The sequence below is a fragment of the Lithobates pipiens genome, unplaced genomic scaffold (assembly GCF_037356315.1).
Source record: "Lithobates pipiens isolate NorthernLeopardFrog02 unplaced genomic scaffold, aLitPip1_a1.2 Scaffold_25, whole genome shotgun sequence".
NCBI lineage: Eukaryota > Metazoa > Chordata > Amphibia > Anura > Ranidae > Lithobates > Lithobates pipiens.
The window spans coordinates 201,715,234-201,738,122 of record NW_027507787.1 but is presented as its reverse complement, the minus strand read 5'-3'; the positions used below and the strand labels follow the sequence as shown (position 1 = coordinate 201,738,122).

The following is a 22,889-nucleotide window of genomic DNA, read 5'->3' as shown; positions in this document are numbered from 1 at the left end:
ACGGTCGGACATTCCGACGAACAATGTCAGATCGGACCGTGTTGTCGGATAATCCGACTGTGTGTGGGCTCCATCGGACTGTTTCCATCGGAAAATATCCGACGGACAAAGTTTTAGAGCTGGGCTATAAAACTTTCCGACAACATGATCCGATCGGACTTTGTCCGATTGTGTGTAGAGAATTCCGATCGGACAAAGTGTCACGCATGCTCAGATCAAATTCCTAGACCAAAGCTATTGGCTACTAGCCTGAACGTAGTGCCGTCGTAATGATATAGCGCCGTCACGTTACTTAAGATCGGATTTTCCGACAACTTTGTCCGACCGTGTGTATGCAACACAAGTTTCGGACAAAATCCGTCGGACAAAATCCGATGGATTTTGTTGTCGGAATGTCCGACCATGTGTACAAGGGCTAAGAATCCATGCATTTGTCATTCAACTGTATGATCTGCTATAAACTGGAGAAATTTGCACTCATATACAGTATTTAGGTGATTTAAAAAATGTGCAGATTGTATGATTTTTTTTTTTAAACCTTTCATTCATCCCTTCTGATAACTAGGGCTGGACCCAATTATGTTCTCTTCTTGGGACACTTTAATCGGGCCTACCATTATGATTGCAGATCCTTTTAGTGGATAAACTCATACTCGTCAGTTGGGGTAAAACTCCAGCCAAAATATTTTTTTGTTTCTTTTGGATATATTGTGGTAGGTTTGAGCCTTTAATTTTTATTCTTATGTGCCAGATGTGGATGTGCACTCCCTTCCTGTATTGGTCACCATATAGAAAGAATGGGGAATTATCCCTAATGAAAACAAAAGCCTCAATGAGTTTCTAATTCTTCCCCACTCTAAATAATTAAAAAATCAAGGACTTGGCTGGAGTTTTATGGTAATTAAACAACATATATATTTCTCATTATTGTGCTCCCTGAAGTCAAGCAAAGATGCATTAAAAATGAATGAAGCACAAGAAAATCTGGCACCCAGCTATGTGCTTGTAAACCTGGGTCCCAGGCTTTTTTGAGAAGCTGTAATATAGAACAATAGGCTGCATTGACAGACTGGCACACTTGATTACAGTTTAAACTTTCTCTAGCAGCGAGAAGCTTTAACATAAGCACTTATCTATAGTATTGTTAGCGTTTTGACATAAAGTGAATTTATAGTCTGCTTTCCTGGACTTGTAAAGCTGTTCCATGGCACTTGTGACCTTTGAGGAGGTAGTTACAAATATGCGGAAGAAAAAGTTGCATGTTTGTAGCAAAATACACAGAAATAATGTCACATAATTAGGTTGAGACCTGAATGTGCTGATCCCAACTCTGTGAGTAACAATGCCTCTATTCATGCTAAAATAATTTCTAATTTTAACTGATTTATACAATTTCTGCAATCTGAACCTTTGTTAACTTGGAGCTGCTATCTTGACCTTGGCCTATGTTAGGGAGTAAAACTGTGTCTGTGACTTCTACATACAAATCTTCTGTATACCTAAAACATTGTGTTCCTGCTAAGTGAAATGCAATATTATTTTTCTGACTTAATTCTGGACAGAAATAGCATTTTGGTCAAAATAGGACTATGCATGTTGAGTCTCTTAAAGGAGAATTTCAGCTGATATCTTGCACATTTAAAATACAGAAGGCACAAAATGATCACTTTGTAAGGCAAATATTGTACATCAAATGATGATATCGAAGATTTACAAAGAAAACATAAAACTCAAATGCCTTTTGTTCTAATGTATTTAGCAAATATAAAGAAAAGTTCAACTTGAGTCAGTTAAAAGGTATTGTAAATAGTCCTACCTGCACCAAAAGAAAAAAAAACATTTTAAGTGTTACTATTTTTTAATTTGCATTTGTTTTATTTGTCTTTGTAGAGTAGCAGTGAGTAGTTTAATTTTCCCTTTTTTATTGGTTGAACTCAATGGTCTTTTTTGAACCAGACTACACTGATAAAAATGATTCTGTTGGCTTGTAATTTTAACATAAAAATATTATCATTTTCAACAAATAAATACATGTTAATGAATTTACTTTGATATTTTAAGTACCTTACCTTAGTTCTTAAAACACACCTTTTACATTTACAAAAACAATGTATAATATTGAGTAATCTAGACAAAACTTTTAAGGTATGTACATTTCCAGAATTCTAATAGAGTTACATTTACTTTGAAAAATTACCTTTTTGTGTGACTGAAATTTAAGCAGATGTTTGTCAAACGTGCAAGTTTTGATGCTGTAGTTTCAAAAGAGTTTCACGTTTTTTGGAACTTTGAAACTCTGCACAAGGCAATTTCCATACGTTTGCAGCCTATCAGGACAAAACAGCGCCACCAGTGACAAGAAGTCACTACAAGGCTATGCAATGGCATTGAAAGGTGTGGAATGAACATTGAACAAATTATCGTTCACATGCTTTAACCAGTTGCCGACCGGGCCATAGCCGAATGACTGCTACAGTGCAGTCAGAAGACTCTGGGAGGCCATCACCTGTGAATGTACATGACCGTCGGGTCTTCCAGACCATGCTTAGCCATGTCCAGCTGTGCACAGTCATGCCCTACCATGCTCATCCATACCCAGCAGTGCTCAGCCATGCTCATCTGTGCTCATCCCTGCTCATCTATGTCCAGTTGTGCTCATCCATGCCCAGCTGTGCTCAGCCATGCTCATCCGTGTTCAGCTATGCCCAGCCATGCTCATCTATGCCCAGCTGTACTCATCTGTGCCCAGCCATGCTCATCGATGCACATCTCTGCTCATCCATGCTCAGTCATGCTCATATCTGCTCATCTATGCCCAGCAATACTCATCCATGCCCAGCCATGCCTCATCCACGCTCATCCGTGCTCAGCCATGCCCAGCTGTGCTCAACTATGCTCAGTCATGCCCAGCTTTACTCAGCATTGCTCATCCGTACTCAGCCATTCCTTCAGCCTTGCCTCAACCATGCTCATCCATGCTTATCCATGCCCAGCCATGCTCATCCATGCTCATCTATGCCCAGCAATGTTCATTCATGCCCAGCCATGCCTCATCCATGCCCAGTCATGCCTCATCCATGCCTAGCAATGCCTCATCCATGCCCAGAAATGTTCATCCATGCCCAGCCGTGCCTCATTCATTCTCATCCATGCGCAGCCATGCCTCATTCATGCTCATTCATGCAAAGTCGTGCCACATCAGTGCTCATCTGTGCCACATCAGTGCTCATCTGTGCCACATCAGTACACCTCCTTGCCACATCAGTTCTCATCCATGCCACATCAGTGCTCATCCATGCCACATCAGTGCTCATCCATACCACATCCATGCCATATCAAATGTATGTCCCTAGAACACCTGATGGTGCTCCCTACATATTGGGTCTCTGTATGTGACCAGGATGTGGAAACGTTTTACACATGTGGTATCGCCATACTCAGAAGGCATATCAAAATGTATTTTGGGGTGTCATTTTTGCTATGTACATGCTTTGTGTTAGAAATATCTTATCAATTATTATTATTATTATTATTATTATTATTATTCAGGATTTATATAGCGCCAACAGTTTGCGCAGCGCTTTACAATATGAGGGCAGACAGTACACTTACAATACAAATCGATACAGGAGGGATCAGAGGGCCCTGCTCGTTAGAGCTTACAATCTAGAAGGGAGGGTCAAGTTGAAACAAAAGGTTTTAACTGTGGGGGGATGAGCTGATGGAGAAAATGAAAATACAGTTAGGTGTGGGTGGGGTAGGCTTCTCTGAAGAGAAGTGTTTTCAGGGATCGTCTAAAAGCTAATAAAGTAGGAGATAAGCGGACAGATTGGGGTAGGGCATTCCATAGGATTGGGGAGGCTTTGGAAAAGTCCTGGAGGCGAGTATGGGAGGAGGTGATGAGGGAGCTAGAGAGCAGGAGGTCTTGAGAGGAACGAAGAGGACGAGTAGGTTGGTATTTAGAGACTAAGCCAGTGATGTAGCTGGGGGCAGAGTTGTGGATGGCTTTGTATGCAATTGTTAGTATTTTGAATTTAATTCTTTGGCTGAGCGGAAGCCAGTGGAGGGATTGACAGAGAGGGGTAGCAGACACCGAGCGATTGGTAAGGTGGATGAGTCTGGCAGCGGCATTCATAATGGATTGAAGAGGTGCTAGACTATGTAGAGGTAAGCCAATGAGGAGGGAGTTGCAGTAGTCAAGGCGAGAGATGACCAGCGAGTGAATTAAGAGCTTTGTTGTCTCATTGGTTAGAAAGGGGCGTATTTTGGAGATGTTGCGGAGGTTGAGGCGGCAAGATTTGGACAGTGATTGGATGTGTTGCTTGAAGGAGAGTTCAGAGTCCAAGACTACACCTAGAATCTTAGCATGAGGGGATGGGCTTATGGTTGTGCCATCAATTTTGACAGTGAGATCAGGGGAAGGGGCATATGGGGGAGGAAAAATTATAAGTTCGGTTTTGGATAGATTGATTTTGAGGAAGTGGTGTGACATCCAGACTGATATTTCTGATAGTAAATTAGTGATACGTGAGGAGACAGAGGGAGTGAGCTGAGGGGTAGAGAGATAGATTTGGGTGTCGTCAGCATAGAGGTGGTATTGGAAGCCATGGGAGGCTATCAGTTGACCCAGGGAGGAGGTATAGATTGAAAATAGGAGTGGTCCAAGGACAGAACCTTGGGGGACCCCAACAGAGAAAGGAAGAGGAGAGGAGGAAGTAGAGTTGTAAGAAACGCTAAAGGTGCGGTTGGATAAGTAGGAAGAGAACCATTGTAGAGTACGGTCACAGAGACCAAAGGTGTGGAGTTTTTTGAGAAGGAGGGGGTGGTCAACTGTATCAAAGGCAGCAGAGAGATCCAGGAGGAGGAGTACAGAATAATGTCGATTGGTTTTGGCCGTTAGTAGATCGTTTGTTAGTTTTAGGAGAGCAGTTTCTGGGGAGTGTTGGGGACGAAATCCAGACTGAAGGGGATCAAGGCAGCTATTATCAGCGAGGTGGTCACTCAGTCGGTTGTAGACCAGACGTTCGAGTAGTTTGGATAAAAAGGGGAGCAAGGAGATGGGGCGTAGGTTGTTAGGATTGGATGGGTCCAGTGAGGGTTTTTTAAGTATGGGTTTGACAAGTGCATGTTTTAGAGAGTTGGGGAAGATGCCAGAAGAGAGTGAGAGATTGAAGATGTGAGTTAGAGAGTGTAGCATAGAGTCAGAGGGTGAACGTAGCATTTGCGAGGGAACAGGATCCAGAGGGCAGGTGGTAAGGTGGACATTACCAAGTAGTTTAGCAACTTCGTCTATAGTGGTGGGGTTGAAAGAGGGAAGTAATGATTGTGACTGTGGGCATGATGTGTAAAGCGTGGAGGGTATTAGAACAGTAGAGATCTCTGCGCGAATTGTATCAATCTTCTGTTTGAAGTGATTAGCAATCTCCTGGGCAGTGAGTGAGTTGGTGGGTGGAGGTGGTGGAGGACGAAGTAGAGAGTTGAAAGTAGAGAAGAGTTGACGGGGGCGGGATGATAGGTTGCTGATGAGAGTGATAAAATAGTTCTGCTTGGCAGAGAGGAGGCTAGAATTGTAGTTTTGGAGGGCAGATTTATATTGGTTGAAATCTCTCTGAGACTTGGTCTTGCGCCACAGGCGCTCATGAGCACGACTACGTTTTTTCAAACTTCTAGTGACATCTGTTTGCCAAGGTTGAAGGGGTCGGGGCTTGATTCTGTGTGTGGTGAGGGGGGCCAGAGAGTCCAGAGAGGCCAGAAGTGAAGTGTTGTAGACAGAAGTGGCTAGGTTGGTGCAGGATAGGGGTGAGATTTTGTCGTGGAGGTTGTCAAGAGCAGAGTAGAGAAGAGAAGGCTTGAGATGACGTAGGTTTCTGCGGGTAACTTTAATGCGGTTGGAGGGAGAGGAGGTGAAGGAGAGGGAGAGAGTGAAACTAATAAGGTGGTGATCAGAGAGAGGGAATGGATAGTTAGAGAGGTTGCATGGAGTGCAAAGGTGAGAGAAAACGAGGTCAAGGATATTGCCTTCGGAGTGAGTAGGATCATGTATCCACTGTTTCAGGTCAAAGGAGGAGGTTAGGCTGAGAAGTTTGGAAGGAGCAGAGGTGTTAGTATTAATAGGGATGTTGAAGTCCCCGAGAATGATTGTGGGGATTTCAGAAGAAAGAAAGTAGGGTAGCCAGGCAGAGAAGTCATCAAGAAAAGTTGATACTGGTCCAGGGGGCCTGTAGATCACGGCTATTCTTAAAGAAATTGGCGTGAAGAGACGAATGCAGTGTGCTTCGAAAGAGGAGAGTGACAGAGAGGGAGGTGGCTGAAGTACCTGGAAGGGGCTATGTGGGGCTAGAAGGATTCCAACACCTCCTCCCTTATGTCCATTGGATCTGGGGGAGTGAGTCCAAAGAAGCCCACCATGGGATAGGGCCGCAGAAGATGCAGTGTCTGATTCGTGGAGCCAGGTTTCGGTGACGGCGAGTAGGTTAAATGAGTTGGTGATAAAGATGTCATGTAGAGAGGTGAGTTTGTTGCAGACAGAGCGGGAGTTCCAAAGGGCACAAGAGAAAGGGAGTCTGGACTTGGGAAGAATAGAAATCGGAATTAAATTGTGTTGATTGCGGCTGCTGCCAGAGGGTGCAGGGTGATGGGTACAGTTTAATGATGGAGGTCCAGGGTTTGGGGATATATCTCCAGAGGTCAGGAGAAGCAGGAGGGTGAGGGAGGCAATATGGGAGTGTGATTTATATGAAGGGACATGCCCCAGGGTCTTGGAGACTTTTAGTGTGTGTGGATTTAGAATTAGCAGGAGTTGGTGGGTGCAGTAATAAGGAGAGGACAGGAGTGAGGGTGATATATATATGCTGTGGGGGGGAGAAGTGGGGTGGAGTTGAGATAATTTTAGTAGAGAGGACAGAGCTGTCAGAAGGAGTGGTAGAGAATGCATGTTATGAGGAGAAAGTGCTAAAGTGTTAAACAAGGTCACCTGGTGTCTATGCAGCGTTGTTCAAAGTATTTTCTTGTGTACCTTTGCTTTGTGCATTCGCTGAAGTGCAGAGTCAGAAGTGCTTCCACTTATTGAAATCCCCCACTTGGCGAAAGACCCCCAGCATTAGCTTCCCCCAAAGTGAAGGTTAGCTTTATACTGATAGGGGTGGGGTGTGGGTGGATTTCAATTATCAATCAGGAGGCAATAAAGCTTGGATGGTTAACAGGGCTAAATTCTAACTTCAGAAACAGGCTAGAAAGAGGGCACTAAAGTTAGAGGGGCCATAATTTTGGGTAAGACAAGGCAGATAATAAAGCATTGTGATTTGGACAGGGATACAGACTGTTGAGCAAAGAAAACATACCAGCATTTTTAAAGACAAACATGAAAGCAGATAGAAAGCATCAATGGACAACTTTGTGTAAACAAAAATTGTTTCTACATTTTCCAAAAACTAGTGTAAAAAAAGACTCATTATGCCTCATTAAATATATGTTGGGGTGTTTACTTTCTAAAATGAGGTCATTTTTTGGGCATTTCCATTGTCCTGGTGCTCTAGGGCCTTCAAAGGTGTAAGCCCTTGTACACACGGTCGGACATTCCGACAACAAAATCCGTCGGATTTTGTCCGAAACTGGTGTTGCATACACACGGACGGACAAAGTTGTCGGAAAATCCGATCGTCCGTAACGTGATGCTGTTATTTAGTTACCACGGGACTACGTTCAGGCTATTAGCCAATAGCTTTGGTCTAGGAATTTGATCTGAGCATGCGTTGGACTTTGATCGGAATTCTCTACAAAACGATCAGACAAAGTCCGATTGGATCATGTTGTCGGAAAATTTTTATATCCAGCTCTCAAACGTTGTTGGTCGGACATTCCGACGGAAAAAGTCAGATGAAGCCCACACAGGGTTGAATTATCTGACAACACGGTCCAATTGGACATTTTCCGTCAGAATGTCCGATCGTGTGTACAAGGGCTTAAAGGTTGTCAAGAAATTACATGTTTAATGTATGTGTCTAGAACGCCTGATGGTGCTCCCTGCATGTTGGGCCTCTCTGTGTGGCCAGGCTGTGTAAAAGTCTCACACATGTGGTATCGCCATACTCAGGAGAAGTAGCAGAATGTATTTTGGGGTGTGATTTGTGGTATACATATGCTGTGTGTGAGAAATAACTTGCTGTTATGACAAGGTTGTGAAAAAAAAAATAAGTAAAAAAATCTTAATTTTTCAAAGAATTGTGGGAAAAATTACAACTTCAAAAAACTCACCATGCCTCTTACTAAATACCTTGGACTGTCTACTTTCCAAAAAGGGATCATTTGGGGGGTATTTGTACTTTCATGACATTTACTGTACTGTCTCATTTACATGATATAAATGAGTCAGTACATCAGGTATAATCAATTTTCAGTGATTGGCACCATAGCTTGTAGACTCTATAACCTTCACACAGACCAAAAAAATTACACTTATTTGGGGTATTTGTTTACCAAAGATTTGTAGCAGTAAAAATTTTGGCCAAAATTTATGAAGAAAAATTACCAATTTGCAAAATGTTATAACTGAAATGAAGAAAAATGCATTTTTTATAAAAATTGTCTGTCTTTTTTAATTTATAGCGCAAAAAATAAAAAAACTCAGTGGTGATTAAATACCACCAAAAGAAAGCTCTATTTGTGTGAAAAAATGGACAAAATTTTGTATGTTTACAGTGTCGCATGGCTGAGTAATTGTCATTCAAAATGTAAGAGCAGTGCCCAGTGGGCAAGTGGCTAATGTTGCTTAACCACTTAAGGACCAGGCTTCTTTTTCAGATTTGGCGTTTACATGTTTAAAACAGTTTTTTTTTGCTAGAAAATTACTTAGAACCCCCAAACATTATATTTAGTTTATTTTTCTAACACCCTAGAGAATAAAATGGCAGCCATTGCAATACTTTTTTTCACACCGTATTTGTGCAGTGGTCTTACAAGCGCACTTTTTTTGGAAAAAATTCACTTTTTTGAATAAAAAAAAAGACAACAGTAAAATTAGACCAATTTTTTTATAGTGTGAAAGATAATGTTATCCCGAGTAAATTGATACCCAACATGTCATGCTTCAAATTTGTGCCCGCTCGTGGAATGGCGTCAAACTTTTACCCTCAAAAATCTCCATAAGCGACATTTAAAAAATTATACAGGTTGCATGTTTTGCGTTACAGAGGAGGTCTAGGGCTAGAATTATTGCTCTCACTCCACCAATCGTGGTGATATATCACATGTGTGGTTTGACTGCCTTTTTCATATGCGGGTGCTACTCACGTATGTGTTCGCTTCTGTGTGCGAGCTCGTCGGGACGGGGTGTTTTTTAAAAAAAAATGTTTTTTTATTATTTATTTTACTTGATATTATTTATTCTTGCACTTTTAAAAAAAAATGGATCACTTTTATTCCTAATACAAGGAATGTAAACATCCCTTGTAATAGAAGAAAGCATGACAGGTCCTCTTAAATATGAGATCTGGGGTCAAAAAGTCCTCAGATCTCATATTTGGACTTAAATGCAATAAAAAAAAAATAAAAAAATGTCATTTGAAAAAATGACATTGAAATTTTTTTTAGAGGTATGGGCGGAAGTGACCGTTTGGCGTCTCTTCCGCCCTCCTATGGTATAGAGACGAGTGGGGGCCATCTTAACCTCACTCATCTCCATACTCAGTCGAGGAAAGGACCTGATCACCTCCGCCGCTACTGATGGCTCCGGTAAGTGGCGGTGGGCACGGGAGAGCGGCAGGAGCGGGGTGGCAACGCTCCCGCCGCCGATAACAGTGATCTTGTGGCTTCTAAATGAGCTGAGCGGTGTCTCCTGTTCCTTCTTGATTATTTTTGTTAATTAGATAAATTATTATTAATATTATATTATATGTATATTTATATGTATTATTTAGTATTTTTTACTATGTATCAGAAAATTGCTAATCCTGAGGAAGCATATGCCACGCGCAACATGTCGAGCTTCTGAAAAAATGTATATACCCGGACCTAGATTTGGACACACAATTTATTGGATATTTACATCATGCAATAATTCAAGAACCCATACGGTTCATTGTCATGAGTGTGGTTACATTAGTTATTATGTGATGTCATTCTCTATATGTGTAGGGTATATTAACAACAAATTTTATCCTTGTGTTACATATTTTTGTAGTAACTGTACCCCAGTCTTTTATACTCATTTTTAATAAAACAAGATAAATATTACTAAAGTTTTTCTAGATCTATTACTTGTGTGCCTACAAAGTCCACAATCAATGTGCAAATGCTAAACTCATACATTCAACAGCCAAGCCTCACTATCACAGCGAGGACTTATAACTGGGAACCAAGCCTCTCTATGAAAGAGAGGCTTGTTTACACAACTTCTGGCGCGATATCTGGGAACCACGCCTCTCTATGAAAGAGAGGCTTGGTTACACGACTTCCAGCATGGTAACATCCAAACCTCGATACCAGAAAGAGGCTTGGTGTAAAATAACTCAGCCGGCAAGATGCTCAGCGTTCATTTCCCAGCCTCCAAAGCCCCAGTTCAAACCAAGGCTTGGAGCTAGAAATGATGCAAAGATGTCATAACACTCATAGAACCAGCCGAACATAAACCTATGCATTAGATGATCCGTAGACCTGTCAATAGTGGGCAGGGTATCTGCAAAGCGCGCCAATCCCGCTTAGCCTACACAGTAGCCGGATTGCCATTAATGTCGGGCACAAATAAATGGTAATCTGTTCGTCATCAACAGCCAGCAAGCTGTACCTACTACTGGGTACATCGCATATGGGGTCATGTACAGTACCAATACATATCATCATGTTAATATACATTGTAAATCAAAAATAAAACATCATAATATAAAAATATAATGTTTAAAAATGCTAAAAATATAAAAATATAAGGAGTTTTATTTAAATCATACCCTGACAGAGATTAACAAACTCTTAAAGTCTATTAGCACTATCATACAGTATGTGTCTACCTTACTAATAGTATATATATATATATATATATATATATATATATATATATAGTTTTAAGTAGATACCATTACCCAAATGTAAAAAATAATATAAATGAAACAAATATAGATATCAATACTAAAATAATAATGGAAAAACTAAAATGATTAACAAATATGTATTGAAAAATTGTTCCTTGAATATATTAAAACCGAAAAATGTCTCTCCTACACTCTATTTATAAAGGAATTAATATCCCATTTTACGTTCATCCCGTGAGGATGATGCGTTTGTAATTTGTAGATCCAAAAGGTTTCTAGTCTGGACACAAGATTTTATGGTCCGGCCCACATACTGCTTGCCACAGGGGCAGGTCAGCAGGTAGACCGCATTTGTTGTGGTGCAGGTACAAAATTGTGTGATGGTATAAGTTCGACCAGTCACTGTCGATCTAAATTCTTTTGTAGTTTTGTAGTGTTATGATGACATACAAGGCACTTTTTACATGGATAGTAGCCTATCCAATTATGAAAAGCTTAAAACTGTTTTGTACCACAAAAATTTATGTTTCTGCCATTCGGTTCTGAAGTTATTGCATATTACATTTTAGACCTCAAGCCCTACCCAATTTGCACCCCATGTTATTAAAATTTAAAAACAAAGACAGCATTATTGTGCTGCAAAAAGAGGCTTTTTTTCAAAAAGAATTTTACATTTACATTTGTTGCTGCTTTAATAATATTACATTTGTAACACTTTATAAATAAAATATGTTAATTTGTTTTGAAAGCCTCTTTCATGAGACTATTCCTTACCATACTATTGTATTATTTTTATATAAAAACCTTCAAACATACAGTATATCAAATACATTTGGAAAATAAGTTTTACCAACTTAAAAAAATTGAGAAAGTTACAAGAAAAAATAAGTTAATATCACTTAAAACGTTGGTTCCAGACAAGTTAATGCACTGTAATAAATATTGTACTGGGTCTTCTCAAAAAAAATGGAGTCAACTATTTGCATCAGCTCTTTAAGTACTGTCAACTAAACTTATTTTTGGCAGACTCATTAGACTTTTCATGTTTTCAACTTTGTTGTTAAGTAAAGGCAACACAATTTTTCCAGCTTATGGTCTTAGAGTACATTTTCACACTAAGGCCCCTTTCATATGTGCGGACCGTTCAGATCTGCCTGTCAGTTTTTTCAGGCGGATCTGAACGGTCGCTCCATACATATGGAGCAACAAATATCAGCGGTGACAGGTCCGCTGACATTTGATCTGCCCCGATACAATCTGCTCTTCAAAATCCAGATGGATGGATGTCCTATTTTCCATCTGTATGGCGGATCGAATCGGCTGAAAACGGACAGGCGGTCCATAATCATCCGATCCCCCATAGAGGAGAGTGGTCTCTCTGACAGGTCCGTCCCTGCACAGTGTGCAGAGATGGACTTGTCATTCGCCGGCTCAGTGGGATTAACGTAGCGATCCCCGCAGAGCAAGCGGGTTGCTAAAGTGGCTGAAAACTGCCTGTCATGCCTCCGCAGTGGGAAAGCCCGAGTGCTTTCACACTGGGGCGGTGTGCTTTGCGGGATGGGAAAAAAAAGTCTTGCAAGCTGCATCCTTGGGATGGTGTGGGAGCACTGTGCCTCTGCCCATTGGAATGAATGGGCAGTGCTTCCGAAGTGCCAGAAAGCATCGCAAGACAGACACTATTTTTTTTTGGACCTCTAAAGCTACTCTTTAATATACAAAGTAAGTGTTTATAAGCAACTGTTTACACATTTAAGTTTGAAGCTTATCAAATGACACTTCTAGACTTAACAACTTTCCTATGCAAATAGTGTGAATAAGAAAACAAGGTAAAGTGTTTGATGTGCTTATAAACCTCTCAGCAGGTTATTTCTGCACACAGCCACCCACAGATCATATTGCTGACTGCAGCTAACACCTTCCCATGTACAATACAAGATTCCAAGTTACAATCCCCCTATTGTTAGTTATTGCACCTAAAACTTAAAGTAGAACTTTAGGCAAAACATTTTTTTTTCATTTTGGATAGGGTAAGTGAGGGTTATAACCTATATCAGATTGTTTTTTTGCCATCTGTGTCCCTTTCACTTCTTGTCCCATTGCCAAACAGGAAGTGAGAGGAAAGCCCTGCAAATTAAAGGAATTTCTTAGAGACCTCCAGCTCACCAGAACTAATGTCCCAATTTGAAGATTTCCCCTCTTTAACTTTTCTGGGAACAATCTGCTATCCGTTTGGTTCTAGGTGTAAAAACTCTGCAGTGTGAAGTGTGGAAGTTATGTACTGCACCTGGCATCTTTAGTGCCCTAGGCCACGACCTGTTGGCAATACAGAAATCTTACCATGGGTGTAAGGATGCAGTTTGGGCAAAGTGTTTCCTTTATTTGGTGTTCTTTGTGTGGCAGATGCCTGACTTTGTTAGCATGACACTAAATACTGGTGTTGATGTTTTTGTTCATGTCAGGTGGACTTTGAAATCTCAAAAAGTTTATGGAAATGCAAAACCTGATTGAAACTGATTAAATGTAAGTTAGGAGGAGGTCAACTTTTGGTCAAATAAACCTGTAAATACATTTTGAATAATCAGTGGCAGTGGAGTTCTACATTTAGCAATCATATTTTCAAAACTATACATCGCGACAGTGCAATGCTTAACATATTATAAACAAACACACAGACAATATGTGCATAAATAAAGGTCTAAAAAATGGTGCAACCCAAACTAACTGTTAGTAAATAAAAACAACTCATATGTTATGGGGTTATTCCCAACAAAATATATGTAAACAAAATAGTCCTTATAGAAAGTGCTTATAGTGCAAATTAGTCCCAGAGTCAACATACAGTATCTCACAAAAGTGAGTACACCCCTCACATTTTTGTAAATATTTTATTATATCCTTTCATGTGACAAAACTGAAGAAATTACACTTTACTATAATGTAAAGTAATGAGTGTACAGCTTGTATAATAGTGTAGATTTTCTGTCCCCTCAAAATACCTCAACACACAGCCCTTAATGTCTAAACCGATGGCAAAAAAAGTGAGTACACCCTTAAGTGAAAATGTCCAAATTGGGCCCAATTAGCCATTTTCCCTCCCCGGTGTCATCTGTCAGGTGTTGGTGTTACAAGGTCTCAGGTGTGAATGAGGAGCAGGTGTGTTAAATTTGGTATAATCACTCTCACTCTCATACTGGTCACTGTAAGTTCAACATGGCACCACATGGCAAAGAACTCTCTGAGGATCTGAAAAAAAGAATTGTTGCTCTACATAAAGAAGGCCTAGGCTATAAGAAAATTGCCAAGACCCTGAAACTGAGCTGCAGCACAGTGGCCAAGACCATACAATGGTTTAACAGGACAGGTCCCACTCAGAACAGACCTTGCCATGGTCGACCAAAGTTGAGTGCATATGCTCAGCATCATATTCAGAGGTTGTCTTTAGGAAATAGACGTATGAGTGCTGCCAGCATTGCTGCAGGGGTTGAAGGGGGGCGGTCAGTCTGTCAGTCTGTCAGTCTGTCAGTGATCAGTCCATACCCCACAGACTGCATCAAATTGGTCTGCATGGCTGTTGTCCCAGAATGAAGCCTCTTCTAAAGATGATGCACAAGAAAGCCTGCAAACAGTTTGCTGAAGACAAGCAGAATAAGGACATGAATTACTGAAACCATGTCCTGTGGGATGAGACCAAGATAAACTTATTTGGCTCAGATGGTGTCAAGTGTGTGTGGTGGCAAACAGGTGAGGAGTACAAAGACAAGTGTGTCTTGCCTACAGTCACGCATGGTGGTGGGAGTGTCATGGTCTGGGGCAGCTTGAGTGCTGCTGGAACTGGGGAGCTACAGTTCATTGAGGGAACCATGAATGCCAACATGTACTGTGACATACTGAAACAGAGCATGATCCCCTTCTTTCAAAGACTGGGCCACAGGGCAGTATTGCAACACGATAACAACCCCAAACACACCTCCAAGATGAACACTGCCTTGCTAAAGAAGCTGAGGGTAAAGGTAATTGACTGGCCAAGCATGTCTCCAGACCTAAGCCCTATTGAGCATCTGCGGGGCATCCTCCAATGGAATATGGAGGAGCGCAAGGTCTCTAAGCCCCTGTACACACGGTCGGAGATTTCGACAACCAAATCCGTCAGATTTTTCCCGTCAGATTTTGTCCGTCGGATCTTGTCCGAAACTGTTGCATACACACGGTTGGACAAAGTTGTCGAAAAATCTGATCTTTCAGAACGTGATGACGTAATTTCGTTACGATGGGACTACATTCAGGCTAGTAGCCAATAGCTTTGATGTAGGAATTTGATCTGAGCATGCGTGGCACTTGGTCCGATCAAAATTCTCTACACATGATCGGAGTATGTCCGATCGGCCCAGTTGGTCGGGAAATATTTCCAACAAGTTGGAAAATTGGGTCAGACAGATATTCCGACGGAATCAGTCCGATGCATACCACACACAGTCGGATTATCCGACAACACGGTCCGATAGGACACATTCCGACAGATTCTCCGACCGTGTGTACAAGGGCTAACATAAACCAGCTCTGCAATGTCATCATGGAGGAGTGGAAGATGACTCCAGTGCAACCTGTAAAGTTCTGGTGAAATCCATGCCCAAGAGGGTTAAGGCAGTGCCGGCAAATAATGGTGGCCACACAAAATATTGACACTTTGGGCCAAAGTTGGACATATTCACTTAAGGGTGTACTCACTTTTTTTGCCAGCAGTTTAGAAATTAAGGGCTGTGTGTTAGTTATTTTGAGGGGACAGCAAATCTACACTGTTATACAAGCTGTACACTCACTACTTTACAGCAAAGTTTCATTTCTTCAGTGTTGTCACATGAAAAAATAGAATAAAATATTTACAAAAAAAAATGTTAGGGGTGTACTCACTTTTGTGAGATACTGTATATACAGTATATAAACTTCAATCTTATTCCCCAAATAGTGCATGCCAAGGTTGCATTAATAATCCACTTTATCAACAGCAATGTGCCAAACCTCCACCTCCTATATGCACTCACCAGATGGATGAGATATTAAGGCATGTAGATATCTAATCCTGTATCACCAGGCAATCCTCAGCAGTCTAAATACCAAATTACAATACTGATCTTCCTAAGTGGAATAGTTCGCACCATGCAGCCCACAAAAGGAGGATATAGTATAGTAGTTTATTATTAAAATTGGCCAGCACAATTAAATAAATTACCACGTGGAAAATGTTAAAACAAACAATTCAAACTCACTCCAATAGCCGCTGATCTGGCTTGTGGACTTGGCATGACATCAGCACATAAAGGATCCTCCCACCGTGTTTTGTGTGCACGCACGTTCTCAGGGGATACGCCCATTTCAAAACTGTAACAACAAATGGATCAAGATTGATTATAGTATAGTTGAATATATAGGGCTCATGTGCATGGGTGCACAGGACTGTACATTATCAAGAAGAAGCATATTTCTGTGCTCAGGAGTCACATGTGTTTGATTACAAATCAATGACAAGCTCACAGATGCCATGGCTGTACTTCTTTAACTGCACATTGACAAGAGACTTGTGAGCTGTATGCAGACAGTTCCTATCCTGCACTCCAGGCCCTATCTGGTGAGGATCTGTGGCAGTATTAAAAACTGATGAGATTCCTTTGTTAATTGGGCACAGAATCCATCTAAATCTCTACTTTGCTCTGAAATAGAGACTGACCAAATTGTGTAGATAGACTTGAAACAGGTCTATCAGTTTTATAATGCAGGCACAACATTTTTGTGCACCCGTCTTCTGGCACAGAACACTCTGTTAACTCCCCAAATTGTTTAGATAAGCACATGTAAGAATTTTTAAACCATTGTCTGGTGGGGTGAACAATCCAGTAAATTTTAGTACTTTTGATACCACTTTAGAATATTTTTATTGTTACTGGAAGCAAGTGAATAACATAATTTCTAAATTACTTGTCAGTTTATTTTTTAACTCATGTTGAGTTTGAAGGAAAGTTCAAGATCCTCAATAGTGTACCGTGAAAAATAATAAAAAATATTCAGCATTTTTACCTGTAAAGGAAATAGCTGAATATCAAAGTCAGTGGATTACAGAAGGTACAGAAGATTTTGTTCTCTGTTCTAAATAGCCCCTCTTTTGAAATGTAAAAAGGGATCCATTTATTATTATTGTTACATATACTCCGATGTAGCTCATTCTAACTTCTGGCAGAGACTGTTGAATGAGTCATCTCACTATCTAAAATATATTAAGTGAAAATGTCATTATGGTATATATCATACCTTTCCATGAAGTACGCCATGAAATTGTATCAACAATTATTAATTTTCCAACTATTGCTTCCGAACAGTCAGAAGAAAGGAGGCTTTTTATATCCACACAGAGCCCTCTAGTTTTGAGGCTAGAATTCACTGCAGGCATGTTGTATTGTATCCACCAAAAGTACGGGAACTCTTTCACAGAAATGGAAAAAAGTGCCATTCTCTGATTATCCAGCTGTTATTTTATGCATCAGGGATCATCTAAAATGTGTGGTCAGGTTGTTTAGTATTATTTCTTGATTCTTAATGTTTGAAGATAATCACTTTTTTTTTAAATAACTTACGTATTATACACTGGAATTTGATTGGAAACTGAAGTAAATACAGTTGGATGTAGTAGATTCCCATCTCTTGTAGTAAATGAGCCTCTACATATACACTTCTCTATAGCTTGGCCATTTTAGTAGTCATGAAAGTTTCTATAACATTTGTGAGCTTTACCAAAATACATTTTAAAGGTTATTTTGGGTCATGTTCTTTTCACATGAAACCTCTGTTCATTACTGTTATAAAATACATTTAAATGTGTATTTAGATGTAAATGGTCTGTCAAAAGGAGAAACGAAAACGCACTCTGAGAGTCTGCCTGATCATGTGTATGACGAAAGGGCTTCAGCTTGTCTCCTCCCAAGCCTCACCCCTTTAATACATTTCACCCTCTCACAGGCTTAATTGTAGTGGTCCTAGAGGGGCGTGGCTTGGGAGAAGACAAGCGGAAGCCTTTTTGACATATGCGCTTTATCAGGTGTTCTCCCAGTGAGTGCTCCTGCTTCTCCCTTGACAGGTTGTCTGATGGGGCTGGAGCTAGCAGCCTTTATTGTGTTTTAATGGGTGATAGATGTAAATGATGTGTAATACATTGTCTTAACTTACATTATGAGAAGGTTAGTAAATATTTTGTATATTTTTTGTACCATTATGCTGGTATGCTAGCGCTATTTTATTAATGCATTTAATTACATGCTTTTTATGTTTTGAGACTGTCATTTGCTTTCAATGCTATGTTAAAATCCCAGCCATTTAGCAAATTTTTGAATACTGTTTTTTGCATCTTTAAAGGTGATGAATTAATCTGGTGGAGTGATAGGGTTACGCAAGGGGAATATTTGGGAGACAGGGACAGAGCATTATCACCCTATATCAGTAAGTACCTGAACAAGAATTTTAATGGCAGGATCATCAGGTATTTTGTAATAAAAGCTGCATATATAAAAAGTTCAAAAGGTACTACTGAAACTAATTAAAAAGATGGAAACCCTTCAAAACCTCAATCTACAGAAAAATAGCAGTTGTTATGCTGACATCAAAAATACAGTGTCATATTTTAGAGACAATAGCCAGATATATATTGGATGGGAGTAGAGGGAGAGAATAGGTCAATTTTTATCATTAAAAAAATATATATAAAGTGCATTGTTCAGAGAAAGCATCCTGAAACTTTGTATAGACTTGCTGCCCAATATGTAAGCAGTTTTACTTGGCTGCAAAGTAAGAGTAAAATAAATATCAGTCAGGATAGGACAGCCATAAATTTTGCACAGACTCAATGCACATCATGTAATCAGTTTTACTAGACCACAAAGTAGGAAAAGGTTGTTTTTTTTGTTTAATAAATATCAGAGTATGGTATGCCTGAGACAACAGCCAATAATATTGCTCGGACTCACAGCACATCATGTAAACATTTTCTAGATCGCAATGCAAGAGAGAGATGAGGCAAGCTGTATTGCAAAATAAAAACGTGTATTATTTTAGAAAGAAGTATTGCATGGACTCATTGCACTTCATGTAAGAGGTTTTATTGGGTGAAAGGGAGAAACAAGGCAGGTTTTATTATGAAACAAAAGAAAGAAACCACTCTATAAATAAAACAAATATTAAATAACCCTAATAGCAAAGCAGCAAACCTCCTATGGAACATATACACAATAGATCACATACAAAAATCAACAGTTTGCGCTAATAGCATATCATGTAATGCAGCAATAAAAAAATTGTTAAAAACAGTCCATGAATGTTGTGAGAGTGAATCCTGAAAGCAATCTTCACCAACCACCACCAAAGTGATAAAAATCAGTGCCTCCACCAATGCTGTAGGACCTGCTTACCGGATCCTATTGATCCATCTTTACAAGGGATAAATAACGCTTGTGGCTATAGACCAGCCAAGGCCTTTACACCAGGTCCAGATGGTCTCCCCCCCACATGGTGATGGTATCTCAAAGGAACAAAAGGCTCCACATAGTAAAACTTTTATTAAAAACAAAGTAATGCACTTACAGCTGTTCGCTGAATAAAACGCCTTTAAGATCTCATGTGTCGGCCGGCACACAGGGACAACCTATCCTCTAGGGCAGGTAAGTGTTCAGTGAGGTCAGCACATCACTCCACCCTACACATTTTGTCATAGGATGAAGTTGTCCAGGGGCACGGACGGCATGCTGAGTCACCATGCTATATACTCTATGCAGAAAACCAAGCCCTGTATCAGGGCATGTGTTTACACACAAGCCTCGATTTGAGCCCTAGACGGCCATACTAATAGCAGCATCCAAGCCTAGGAATAAAAATCCCTTCCCAAAAGCTCATTGCAATTTCTCGCAACTCCCCAGCCAAATTCAACAAGACTTGGGCCTGCTGGAAACATTTCCAATCCACCGGTAGATATCTGGCTCTGATGAACTAACCCATAATCAGACAATACACTCACCGGACAACCATCTAAAGAATGAACCATGTAACCACCCACACTCCTCAGGCACCATGGGTCTCCCACCCCTACCCAAAGGACGAGTATGGGAGACCACATGCCGCTATTCACCATACGCCATATAGAACCCTGAATAGCTTTCTTATACGCTTAACCCCCACTGCACAAAAGTGACAATAGGCCAATACCACCTATCACATAGCGGTGACCGAGGAGGTGTCTCCCAACCCCCTACTCCCTCCGATATTCCCTCCTGGCCACCACCCCTTTACCAATCCCCCAAATTTAACATCCTAATCCCTCACCTCCTTTCTGATATACACCAAAACCCAAACTCACTGGCTACTACTGGGCTGCCCAAAACAAGGCATCCAGTTGTATTCTCATACGCCTGAAAGTGGATTTGTCATACAGATGCCCACCTCACTACTCGGGTAAACAGAGCCTGCCATGACGATCTGTACCAAAAGATAAAACAAGATGTAATAATACCTAGATAAGCTTACCTCTTGATACCAATTTGATATGGTTCACCCAGAATGTCCAACACCCACTTTTCGCCTGGATTTTCAAGTGCTTACCCATGAAATTCCACAGTACATCTAGTAGGCAGCTTCACCCGTCACACCCACAGTTACTGTTGGTTATTGTTCATTTACATGTCTATCTTGTGATTCTCAAACAAATGTATGACAATTCTGTTATTGTGATTGACTTATATATTCCTTCAATAAAAACTTTTTTGGTAAAAAAAAAAAAAATCCCTTCCCAAAAGATATTACATATCGTTTGTGAGGAAAATATTAATGGGATTATGAGCATCCAACACCCCCATTATTTTAAATAATAATTACTCAATCAAAAAATGCTTCTATTAAAGAATGTAACCTCCCCTATTCTTTACATGCTGGATAAAGATATTAATATTTTGCCCTCCCACCTATTTCCCACTGTCAATAACAAACAAGTAGGAATAGTTTGACCTCCATGCCAACAAAATGCCTATATTCTAAAACAAAATATCAGCATAGAGAGTTTGCACCCAGAAGTGAAGATAATTCACAGTACGCTGTCATATGTAAGGACCCAACAGTGGCATTTAGTGGATAATACTCATATTACTGATAGTCAGATTGTACCAGATTAAACCATTAAAAACCACATACTTATTAGACTATATCAATTTAAAAAATCTTTAAAGGCAGTCTAGGACTCACATTCAAGTTCACACAATAATTAGACTTTAGGAGTTGTTAATAAATGCGTTAACATCAACACCAATGTTAAGGCCATTAAGTATATGTTCTCATTCTGTATACCCAAGCCATTTCCTGTTTTGAAATTTCCTTCACCAAGGAACTACCTCTCTAGAGGGGTCTGTATTTATCGATCTCCAGATATAAAGTATTGGAAGGGTCCCTGTTGTGCATTACATCATAGTGCTTGGATACAGAATGATGTTTGAAACCATTTCTAATGTTGCTAATATGCTCCTTTATCCTCACCTGAAGGGTCTACTTCGTCCTGCCCACGTATTGAGTTCCACATGGGCACTGAATCAAATAGTAAAGGAAAAAACTGCACTGTTAATTAAAAACTAATCTGCAACTCAAGCCGTTACACAACTTCACACAAAACTACAAAAAATATGGAGCTGTGCTAAAAAAAAAAAAATATATAAAAAAATATAAAATATGTCAGGTAGGTAAATTATGCAATAAAGCCAATTCTAATTCAGAACACTGGAAAATACCATACCATGAATCAATAAAACACCCATGAAATGTGCCAATTTGTACATCAAAAATATGAGAATGACAGTGAAAATTAAAATGAAATTTGTGCATTAAATCCTAAAAGAAGAAAACAGTCCATATAATAGTGTATCCAATAGGGAACTAAAAATAGTCCATGCAAATGTGTAAATTGGATCTCGGTGATGAAATTAAAATCACACCCTTGAAAAGTGCCGTGAGCCAGACAGATGGCACCACCTATAGACACACTGGCTGCTTACCGGAACTATATGGTCCCTGAATCAGAGGACCCAGGAGCGCAAATGGTTAATAGCCCAACCTGGGGATCTGGCTTGCAAACAGGCAGCTTCTCACTCTCAGCAGTGGTATTAAGTAGGTCAAGTGGCAATAATCCCATATATAAAGAAAAGAAAGGGCTTGCATAGCATAAAACCTTAAGATTTATTGATGAAGAAATAAACAATAAAACATTCACATGGTTCCAAATAGAAATGGCCACAAAAAACAAATGAGACAGCCGGCTATCGACTACCACTGTTACTTCTGGGACTGGCGTAGAACACAATGACGTCAGCTCGCCACTCCTCCCTACACCTTTCATCACTCAAAGGACGTGGTCAGGGGATACGTGATATCCCGTGACCACGAGAGCCGGCCGGCTCATTTGTTTTTTGTGGCCATTTTTATTTGGAACCATGTGAGTGTTTTATTGTCTATGTCGAAGGTCTATGTTTATCCTTTATGCGTTACTGATTTATGATGTAATTTTGTGCTGCAAAGGATTTACATCAAGTTCACGGCACAAGACTTTTTAGTACAAGTGTGAGCTGGCATATTGATTAGAATGCAATGAACATGTAAATGTATAGGATGCAGTGCTCCATCTTCCTTGTTATTATGGCTGGCAGCCGTCCATACTTCCGCCAGTCTGCGGAGTGTGAGGAATAACCGCGTTCCCCCAGTAAAAATGGTGCTTTGGATTCTGCACACGTGCGGTGGAACTCTGCACCCTATATAAGCAGAGAGGTGCACCAATAAGGCCGCTCCAGATGACGTCTTGAT

At 40.2% G+C, this 22,889-nt stretch overlaps 1 protein-coding gene across 1 annotated transcript in view; it reads right to left on the bottom strand.

Moving 5' to 3' along the window:
- Positions 1 to 16,341, bottom strand: part of TMEM26 (transmembrane protein 26) — a 165,963-nt gene extending 149,622 nt beyond the window's left edge. The window contains exon 1 of the mRNA XM_077455431.1: positions 16,286 to 16,341. Coding sequence (XP_077311557.1) covers positions 16,286 to 16,326 — 41 coding nt within the window. The 5' untranslated portion in view covers positions 16,327 to 16,341. The remainder of the gene's footprint in view (positions 1 to 16,285) is intronic.
- Positions 16,342 to 22,889: the final 6,548 nt, after the last annotated feature.